The sequence below is a fragment of the Festucalex cinctus genome, chromosome 7 (genome assembly GCF_051991245.1).
Source record: "Festucalex cinctus isolate MCC-2025b chromosome 7, RoL_Fcin_1.0, whole genome shotgun sequence".
Classification (NCBI taxonomy): domain Eukaryota; kingdom Metazoa; phylum Chordata; class Actinopteri; order Syngnathiformes; family Syngnathidae; genus Festucalex; species Festucalex cinctus.
The window spans coordinates 1,981,647-1,993,054 of NC_135417.1; the positions used below are offsets into that span (position 1 = coordinate 1,981,647).

Genomic DNA, 11,408 nt, shown 5'->3' on the forward strand with positions numbered 1-11,408 from the left:
TAATTTGTTATCAGTTGTTGGGAAAATTTGTTGTTTTGTTTCTCTAATTTACATTTTAAAACTTTAATTAGATTTTTATCATGTTCAAAAAATAAGATTGAACTAGAGCTGCGAGCAGCTATAAAGGGCCCTCGCAGCCCGGGCCACGTTGGGGTCCTTGCACGTTGGGGTACTTGCACGTTGGGGTACTGGCACGTTGGGGTACTGGCATATTGGAAGCAAAATTTCTTTGAAAATGGCATAATAAACGTTTACATGTAGAATATTTTTTTGCCAGTGTGTGTGTCAAGCTCAACGGGTTTTGGTGATTGTTAAGACCTGCAAAAATCAGCATCCTTTTTTATTTTTAGGCAATGAGTTGCCCTGATTGGTATTTTTTTGTAAAAGTGTATATACACATCATCGCTCGTTGTACTCATTGCACAATGTTACTTTTATTGTCCAAAGGGGCAATCAAAAATGAATAAAACAAAATGGAAACGTACATACGTTTGGATCGGTGTGAAGCCAGTGAACAATTTGAGTGGTGGAAACTAAAAGAATATTCATAAATGACTTAGTTATCACACTTAGAATGAGTGTACATTTTTTGTACAAAATACCGTATGTGGGGTATTTTTTATTTTTTTTTATATAAGCCTCAAGGGCTAGGTGGCGCTGTATTTATAACTGAATGTTGTCATAGAGATACCTTCAGGCCTTGATTATAAGCATACATGTCAAGTGTGGGATTTTTTTTTGGAGCATGTACCGTGGAGTTATTAAGCATATCCTTCATTCACGATATTGCTTTTAATGTCCATAGAGGCTATCAAAAATAAATAAAAATATATATATGTTTGGATAAGTCTGATGCCAGTGAACATTTTGAGTGGTGGAAACTAAAAAAATATTCATAAATGACTTAGTTATCACACTTAGAATGAGTGTACATTTTTTGTACAAAATACCGTATGTGGGGTATTTTTTTTTCATGCCTCAAGGGCTAGGTGGCGCTGCATATATAACTGAATGTTGTCATAGAGATAACTTCAGGCCTTGACGATAAAAATACATGTCAAGTTTGGGATTTTTTGGAGCATGTACCGGGGAGTTATCAAGCATATCCTTTTTCATTGTGAAACACAAATTTTGATGCCCCGCCCTCATCATATAGTATTTCGAAAAGTCAAAATTTTTCCCCCTGTCGTTGGCTCAGGTCTTGACATGGTCCAGGCCAAGTCTTAACTCAGTCGGATGAAACGTGTAGGAGAAGTGGGCAAAAGTCTGCCCCCTGTGAATGTGCAAAAATCGTCAAATATGGGACATTCAAAAATTCGTAGCTCACTTCCTGTTCATTTTAGCATATGGGTACAAGAGACTTTTTTGTAGGTCTTGAGCTCCCTCATACACCTAAAAATATTCGTCGTTCTTGCTTAAACGTACAATCGGGGCTGCTTCGTTAAAAATTTCTAGGGGGCGCTATTGAGTCATTTTTGTAAAAATAGGACAATACATGATAAAATATTGCTCATTTTGCCAGGCCAGATGTGTGTGCCAAGTTTCATGAGTTTCTGCGCATGTTTAGACCATCAAAACTAGCGTTGTTTTCTTGGCGAACAGTGCTTAGCCACGCCCACAGCGATTCGCGAAAACTCACAAACTTCGTGTTGTGACATCATGAAGGCCGAAACCCCCATCTGAGCAAATATGAGGTTGGTCCAGTTAACGTGTTTGGGGAAAAATGTACAAGAAAATTCGTAAGGAAAAAAAATTGCCACTAGGTGGCGCTATCAGTTAGATGAAATATAAGTTCGTAGATGTCTTTAGGGCTGGACTCTCATCAAATGTGTGAAATTTTGAGAAGATAGGATCATCTCGGTCAAGTTCATGCAGCTTTTATTGTCACGAAAAATCTTCAGACTTTGCGTCACCGTAGCGGCCACGCCCTTTGGCGAAAAGTTACAATATTCGGTGTGGGGCATCATCAACATCTTAAGGCTTTTCTGACCAATTTTCAACTGGATCCCTTCAACGAGCTCAGCACAGTAGCTAAAAACGTAAAGTATGACATTTATTGTAACCACTAGGTGGCGCTATATGTATAACTGAATTTTTTCATATAGGTGTTTTCAGGCCGTGACTATTACGTTGCCTGAGAAGTTTGAGATTTTTTGGAGCTTGTACATGGGAGTTATTCAGCATTTGCTCTTTCTGGACAAATGAAATTTTAAAGGCAATATTTGATGCCCCGCCCCCGTCATATAGTATTTCGAAAACGCAAGATTTTTTGCCTAGTTTTTCTCTTAAGTCTTGAGATGATAAATGCCAAGTTTAAAGTCAATGGGATGAAAAATGTTTGCATAGGGGGAAAAAGTATGACCACAGTGAATGTGCCAAAATAGGCCAAAATTGGACATTAAAAAATTCATAGCTCACTTCCTGTACATTTTAGGAATTGGCTTCCACTGACTTTTTTGTGCGTCTCGTAGTGCTACACGTGCCTGCCAATTTTCGTAGCTCTAGCTCAAACGGGCCGGGATTGGTTTTTATTTTTCTACGCTAGGTGGCGCTATAGAGTCGCGTTGTTATGACAACTACATAATATCAAATTTTTCGCCGGGCCCGAAGAGACTGCAAAGTTTGGTGAGTTTTCGTAAATGTTTAGGCCCTCAAAAATGCGATCGTTTACGGAGAAGAAGAAGAAGAATAATAATAACTAGAGCTGCGAGCAGCTATAAAGGGCCCTCGCAGCCCGGGCCACGTTGGGGTACTTGCACGTTGGGGAACTTGCACATTGGGGTACTGGCACATTGGAAGCAGAATTTCTTTGAAAATGGCATGATAAACATGTGGACTTTTTTTTTTTTCTTTGCCAGGTGTGATGAGTGTGTCAAGCTCAATGGGTTTTGGTGATTGTTAAGATCTGCAAAAATCAGCGTCTTTTTTTTATTTTTAGGCAATGAGTTGCTCTGATTGGTATTTTTCGTAAAAGTATATATACACACATCATCGCTCGTACTCATTGCACAATGTTGCTTTTATTGTCCATAGAGGCGATAAAAAAAAAAAAAAAAACTAAATAAAAAATACGTATGTTTGGATAGGTCTGATACCAGTGAACATATTGAGTGGTGGAAAGTAAAAGAATATTCATAAATGACTTAGTTATCACACTTACAATGAGTTTACAATTTTTGCAAAAATACCGTAAGTGAGGCATTTTTTTTTATGCCTCAAGGACTAGGTGGCGCTGTATTTATAACTGAATTTTGTCATAGAGATACCTTCAGGCCTTGACTCTAAATATACATTTCAAATATGGGATTTTTTGGAGCATGTACCTGGGAGTTATTAAGCATAGCCTTCATTCACGATATTGCTTTTAATGTCCATAGAGGCTATCAAAAATACATAAAACTAAATAACAAAAATATGTATGTTTGGTTAGGTCTGATGCCAGTGAATATTTTGAGTGGTGGAAGGTAAAAGAATATTCCTAAATGACTTAGTTATCACACTTAGAATGAGTTTACATTTTTTGTACAAAATACCGTAAGTGGGGTATTTTTTTTTCATGCCTCAAGGGCTAGGTGGCGCTGCATATATAACTGAATGTTGTCATAGAGATACCTTCAGGCCTTGACGATAAACATACATGTCAAGTTTGGGATTTTTTGGAGCATGTATCGGGGAGTTATTAAGCATATCCTTTTTCAGTGCGAAACACAAATTTTGATGCCCCGTCCTCATCATATAGTATTTCCAAAAGTCAAGATTTTTCCGTCTGTTGTTGGCTCAGGTCTTGGCATGGTCCAGGTCAAGTCATATGTCAGTCGGATAAAACGTGTAGGAGAAGTGGGCAAAAGTATGCCCTCTGAAAATGTGCAAAAATCGTAAAAAATGGGACATTCAAAAATTCGTAGCTCACTTCCTGTTCATTTTAGCATATGGGTCCAAGAGACTTTTTTGTAGGTCTTTGGCTCCCTCATACACGTAAAAATTTTCGTAGATCTTGCTTAAACGTACAATCGGGGCTGCTTCGTTAAAAATTTCTAGGGGGCGCTATTGAGTCATTTTTGTAAAAATAGCACAATCAACAATAAAATATTGTTCATTTTACCAGGCCAGATGTGTGTGCCAAGTTTCATGAGTTTCTGCGCATGTTTAGACCCTCAAAACTGGCGTTGTTTTCTTGGCGAACAGTGCTTAGCCACGCCCACAGCGATTCGCGAAAACTCACAAACTTCGTGTTGTGACATCATGAAGGCCGAAACCCTCATCTGAGCAAATATGAGGTTGGTCCAGTTAACGTGTTTGGAGAAAAAATGTACAAGAAAATTCGTAAGAAAAAAAATTGCCACTAGGTGGCGCTATCAGTAAGATGAAATATAAGTTCGTAGATGTCTTTAGGGCTGGACTCTCATCAAATGTGTGAAATTTTGAGAAGATAGGATCATCTCGGTCAAGTTCATGCAGCTTTTATTGTCACGAAAAATCTTCAGACTTTGCTGCACCGTAGCGGCCACGCCCTTTGGCGAAAAGTTACAATATTCGGTGTTGGGCATGAACAACATCTTAAGGCTTTTCTGACCAACTTTCAACTGGATCCCTTCAACGAGCTCAGCGCAGTAGCTAAAAACGTAAAGTATGACATTTATTGTCACCACTAGGTGGCGCTATATGTATAACTGAATTTTATCATATAGATGTTTTCAGGCCGTGACTATTACGTTGCCTGAGAAGTTTGAGATTTTTTGGAGCTTGAACATGGGAGTTATCACACTTAGAATGAGTTGACATTTTTTGTACAAAATACCGTATGTGGGGTATTTTTTTTTCACGCCTGAAGGGCGAGGTGGCGCTGCATATATAACTGAATTTTGTCATAGAGATACCTTCAGGCTTTGACTATAAACATACATGTCAAGTTTGGGATTTTTTGGAGCATGTACCGGGGAGTTATTAAGCATATCCTTTTTCAGTGCGAAACACAAAATTTGATGCCCCGCCCTCATCATATAGTATTTCCAAAAGTCAAGATTTTTCTGCCTGTAGTTGGCTCAGGTCTTGACATGGTCCAGGTCAAGTCTAAAGTCAGTCGGATGAAATGTGTAGGAGAAGTGGGCAAAAGTATGCCCCCTGAAAATGTGCAAAAATCGTCAAAAATGGGACATTCAAAAATTCATAGCTCACTTCCTGTTCATTTTAGCACATAGGTCCAAGAGACTTTTTTGTAGGTCTTGGACTCCCTCATACACCTAAAAATTTTCGTAGATCTTGCTTAAACGTACAATCTGGGCTGCTTCGTTAAAAATTTCTAGGGGGCGCTATTGAGTCATTTTTGTAAAAATAGTACAATCAACAATAAAATATTGTTCATTTTACCAGGCCAGATGTGTGTGCCAAGTTTCATGAGTTTCTGCGCATGTTTAGACCATCAAAACTAGCGTTGTTTTCTTGGCGAACAGTGCTTAGCCACGCCCACAGCGATTCGCGAAAACTCACAAACTTCGTGTTGTGACATCATGAAGGCCGAAACCCCCATCTGAGCAAATATGAGGTTGGTCCAGTTAACGTGTTTGGAGAAAAATGTACAAGAAAATTCGTAAGAAAAAAAATTGCCACTAGGTGGCGCTATCAGTTAGATGAAATATAAGTTCGTAGATGTCTTTAGGGCTGGACTCTCATCAAATGTGTGAAATTTTGAGAAGATAGGATCATCTCGGTCAAGTTCATGCAGCTTTTATTGTCACGAAAAATCTTCAGACTTTGCGTCACCGTAGCGGCCACGCCCTTTGGCGAAAAGTTACAATATTCGGTGTGGGGCATCATCAACATCTTAAGGCTTTTCTGACCAATTTTCAACTGGATCCCTTCAACGAGCTCAGCACAGTAGCTAAAAACGTAAAGTATGACATTTATTGTAACCACTAGGTGGCGCTATATGTATAACTGAATTTTTTCATATAGGTGTTTTCAGGCCGTGACTATTACGTTGCCTGAGAAGTTTGAGATTTTTTGGAGCTTGTACATGGGAGTTATTAAGCATTTGCTCTTTCTGGACAAATGAAATTTTAAAGACAATATTTGATGCCCCGCCCCCATCATATAGTATTTCGAAAAGGCAAGATTTTTTGCCCAGTTGTTCTCCCAGGTCTTGAGATGATAAATGCCAAGTTTGAAGTCAATTGGATGAAAAATGTTTGCAAAGGGGGAAAAAGCATGACCACAGTGAATGTGCCAAAATAGGCCAAAATTGGACATAAAAAAATTCATACCTCACTTCCTGTACATTTTAGCTACATGGTCCCAATAGACTTTTTTGTGCGTCTCGGGGTGCTACACGTGCCTGCCAATTTTTGTTGCTCTAGCTCCAACATGCCGGGCTTGGTTTTTATTTTTCTACGCTAGGGGGCGCTATCGAGTCGCGTTGTTATGACGACTTCATAATATCAAATTTTTCACCGGGCCTGAGGAGTGTGCAAAGTTTGGTGAGTTTTCGTAAATGTTTAGGTACCCAAAATCGTGATCGTTTGCGGAGAAGAAGAAGAAGAAGAAGAAGAAGAAGAATAATAATAATAATAATAATAATCCGATCGAAAAACAATAGGGACCTCGCAGCGGTAGCTGCTCGGGCCCTAATAATTCTTACAAAAACAAGAGGGACCTCGCAGCGGTCGCTGCTCGGGCCCTAATTACATCATTTAGCTTGTGGGATGCCTCAGGGCTCTATTTAGGGTCCCACTTATTTGTGATCAATTGTGGTTAATTGGATGGATATTGCAGTCATCAAATGGGAAGTAGGACAACTGACACAAATTGTTTTCTTTTTTGTGTCATTGCGAGGTAAAAGATTAACATTTGTGGTGTTTGTGATCAATTGTGATGCCTGGATTATTATTATTAATTTTTTTTTAGCTCTCTAACACACAAAATGACCACTAATACACATTTAAAAACTTTATATAGATTTTGTTCATGTTCAAATTTGATTTGATTGTTGGGATGTCTATTGGTGCTATATTAGGGGTCCCTCTTATTTTTGATCGATTGTGGTAAATTAATTTAGAATTGTTATTAGTCATCTGAAATTAAAATCAATGACTGGCACAGAAATAATCTGATGTTGATCATGTAAAAAAAAAAAAGAAAGAAAGAAAAATTTTTATTACAATTTTTTTTTTTTTTAATCCTATAAATGAACAAACCTCACTCAGGTTGTATCATGACTGTATGAGTCCTGTAATACCATTGACTTGTGAAATGCTAGTGAGCTCATCATCCTCTTCCATATTTCCTTGCGCATACGACTAACTTGCTGTCAGCCGAGAGATGAGTCAAAAGTTTCACTTCACTTTAAGGTCATCTCAACGGGAAATTCCCCAGCATCCAGCGAGCATTCTCCTCGATTATTTAAATGTCACCCGCTTTCTCCTTACTCATCTGTATCGAGCACACACACATAAACACAACAGACACCTACGCTGTTCACAGTGGCAGGCTTTCTGCTGTTCACCGGGTGCTGTCCCTGCTTAAATAAAAACTTCTTTTTTTTCTTTCTTTTTTTTAAATGAGGCACACAGGTATGACTTCTCTGCTCCCAGAATATTAACATAACTGGGTGTGTACAACATAACATTAATGGCACATTGTTTGTTTTTGTAATGATTGTAAATTTCACAATATTAACAAACATTATGGAGGTCTTGCCGCTGACACAAAATGACATCACAGTTGGTCAGAGTTCAGGTAACGACCAATCACGGCTCACCTGTATTCTGAGTTTGGTCAGGTTATGTTAGCAAGCTGTATCGGGATTGGTCGGTACCTCAGCAACTGTGATGTCATTTTCAGTCGACAGCTAGGGGCAAAATGGCCGCCCCCGATGATGGATGAAAACAGGTGGAAGTTGCTGCTTTTATTCATATTCCACAAACACAATATGAGTCAGAATACCGTGTTTGGACTAGTGGGGCCACATAGAACATACAGCATTTTTGTTAATTATAACACATATATATATATATATATATATATATATATAGTTTTATATATATAGTTTTATATATATAATATTGTTCATTTTTTACTTGATTTCCTCTTTATACAGTCAAAATATACAGCTTTTATGAGTTTGTTTGCGACCTACTAAAATCAATTAACTTTTTTGTATTATTTTTTCGTATTGAGATGTGTATGAATCATATAACACAATGAACCCAGATCTAACACACAAAGTGTGGGTAAGTGTTAAGTTTAATACCTTTCATTAATGTACCCAGACCACACAGTAGTAACAAAGCTCCATCCTACAGAAAATGAAGGTGACTAAATGTGAAACTGATTGAGCGATGACACTGTCAGTGTGAGTCAAACTGTAAACAGCAATTTTGTTGGCATTAAAGCTTCCAAACAGGTTCCATAATCCCCCTGCTGTTGACAATATTGCGTAGATTACATTTTCTTGGTGGTCAATTTTGTAATGTTTTTAAATTGTGGAGCAACTTTTACTGCAGGCCATTAGCTGAAAAACTCACCTATTTGCATGAAAAAGCAATTAAAAGTATTACTTTGTCATCTAGTGGCATCTTAAGAGTCGAGTAAATATCGGTACTTTTCCATTACAGGTTCCAGAATGTCCATACAATACTTAACCATATTTGCAATTCCAAATGTACCTGTGGAATTAGTGAAGCTTATGGTAAAAATTATCCGTGCGCACGTCACTGGATCCATTGAGTGATCCCAGTCTTTAAATGTATACCAATTCTTGGCTTTATTAGACCACACCCTTTTTCTGGAGCAACCTGTGGGTTCATTGAGTGATATTGTGTAGTGTGTGGCCACTAGGGGTGTTAAAAAAAATCGATTTGGCGATATATCGCGATACTACATCGCGCGATTCTTGAATCGATTCAATAAAAAAAAAAATCGATTTTTTTTTTTTTTTTAAAGAGCTCAGAATTGTTCATTCGGTAGTCTTACCGATTCAACGTCTTATCATCATTGCCTTTTTTTTTTTGTGTGTGTGTGTGAATCGATTTTTAAACTTCCATTTTTAATGGAAAAATATTCAACAAAACGTCTGACTTCGGGTTAGGATTCACACCTTGAGCATGGAAGAATGTTATATGAACGGAACATTAAGCCTTAATATTTTATTTTAATGCTGTTCAAACATGAAACAGATTACAACCTCTATAAGACTGAAATTTCAGATAAATAAATAATACATTTTCATATAAATCTTACACTCTACAAGCGTACTGATTAGTATTTTCTAAATTTGAATGAAAAAAAATCGCAACAATCGACTTATAAATTCGTATCGGGATTAATCGGTATCGAATCGAATCGTGACCTGTGAATCGTGATACGAATCGAATCGTCAGGTACTAGGCAATTCACACCCCTAGTGGCCACCATAAAGAGGAAAGCGGGTACAAGGAAAGCGGGTACAATATATTGAAAGACGGGGATCACTTTCATTTCCTTGAACAGCCCCAGTAACATGCGATCAGCTAGTAAAACATTTTCCCAGAAGAACCTTCACCTAATTCATCCACAGGATGTGAAACTGTAAACATGGTTAAGTATTGTTGTAAAACATTATGTTTACTTTATGTAATTGTGACTTCTGTCCCTTTTTCCAGTGAAGAAGTGTGGGTTTGCTGTAAACATCATATGATTATAAACCATTTTGGAATCACGAGTGAATTAGTAATTATTGTTCCATTTATTTTTAAAAGGGGTTTGGTAACAAATATGCCAGCAATATTCTCAACTGTTAAACGTGGAGACACTTTGCAATTTGGTACAGATTTTATTGTTCATCTCTCTGTGGCTGTCATGTGATGCGTTGTTCTAGCGGGCCAGTTTGATTTAAGAGTCCCCTTTGAGCACGTTCAGCAGCTCGCCGCTCTCCTGAAGCTCCTTGACAATGTCCAGACCCCCGATGAGCTCGCCCTTCACGTACAGCTGCGGGTAGGTGGGCCAGTTGGAATAAGTCTTGAGCCCCTGGCGCACTTCTTCGTCCTGCAGGATGTCGAACGTGTCGTAGTCCGCGCCGGTGCCGTTCAGGATCTCCAGGATCTGCCTGCTGAAGCCGCAACGCGCCGCCTCTTTGTTGCCCTTCATGAACAGCATCACCCGGCTGCGGTTGAGCATCTCCTTGAGTCGGTGCTCCAGGGTGACCGCTTTAGGGCAGGCGCTCTCCAGCTCGCCGGACTCAGCCATCTCCTTGGCGATGTCAAGGCCGCCTAGGAGCTCGCCATTGGCGTAGAGCTGCGGGTAGGTAGGCCAGTTGGAGTAGGTTTTCAGCCCCTGGCGCACGTCTTCGTCGGACAGGATGTCGAAGGTGCTGAACGGGATGTTTCTCTCGTTTAGGAGGGCCACCATCTGCCGGCTGAAGCCGCAGCGGGGTTCCTGCGCGGTGCCCTTCATGAACAGCATGCAAGGCGCCGCGTTGATCAGCTTCTTCAGCCGCTCGTTTAAGTCCGCCGGGCCTCTATCAGGGTCCGAGCCCCCGCTGGCAGCCAGGCGCTGGACCTTCTTTGTGAGCTCCGGAGCGTGAGCCCCGTCCAGTCGGTCCACTTTCTCACCACCTTTGAAGAGAACGAAAGTGGGCACGGAAGCGATGTCATACTTCTCCGACACCTCCGGCACAGCTTCAGCCTCCAGCTTGACGAACGTGGCGCGTGCGTGCTCCTTGGCCAGCTCGGCCATCACCTCGTTCATCTGGCCGCATTGAGGAGCCCATGATGCCTGGAAATGCACCACTGTGAGTCGAGGGCCGGCTTTGGCCAGGAAATCTTCAAACTCCGCTCGAGTTTTCGCCTCCACGAAGTTCGCCATGTTGCTTCGAGCACCGCTTCCGGTTTAGTGTAGGTGACGCAACTGTGATGCATTTTTCGATTTTTTTTTTTTAATTTAATTTTATTTTTAACTAAATGGGTTAAAAGGGACTGAAAAGTTTAACATTTTGTATAATTTCCATTGAATTGTGATTTTTTTTTTTCATCATGTTGTTTTGAGCATTTCGGTCTTTGGTAAAATATGCTATCTGACGTAACTGTGACACAACATCTTGCTAATGCTGCCCCCAAAATTCCGTTTGCGGTATTGCAACTCGTTTTGTTCTCGTTTGCAAGAGTTTGCAATGTCAAGCTATTCTATTTCTGATCCTTTTCATTGAGCGACTCTTAATAGCATAAACAATTTATAGGGGACAAAAAAATACAATAACGATAACAAATGTCCAGACAGAGAAATACAAGCCTTTTCTTGCTCTGATTTTCTTCATTCACTGATATTTAAGAGCACTCAAATTCTAATGTATGAAATTGTATCAAATTATTATAAATTCACGACAAATACTACAACATAATGTATTAATAAATAAAAAAATAAAAAAAATAAAAAAGAAC

At 39.4% G+C, this 11,408-nt stretch overlaps 1 protein-coding gene across 1 annotated transcript; it reads right to left on the minus strand.

The window, feature by feature from the left end:
* Positions 1–9,695: 9,695 nt before the first annotated feature.
* glrx3 (glutaredoxin 3) lies at positions 9,696–10,874 on the minus strand. Its single transcript, XM_077526114.1, has one exon. The coding sequence runs from the start codon at positions 10,834–10,836 to the stop codon at positions 9,865–9,867; it is 972 nt and encodes a 323-aa protein (XP_077382240.1). The 5' UTR covers positions 10,837–10,874; the 3' UTR covers positions 9,696–9,864.
* Positions 10,875–11,408: the final 534 nt, after the last annotated feature.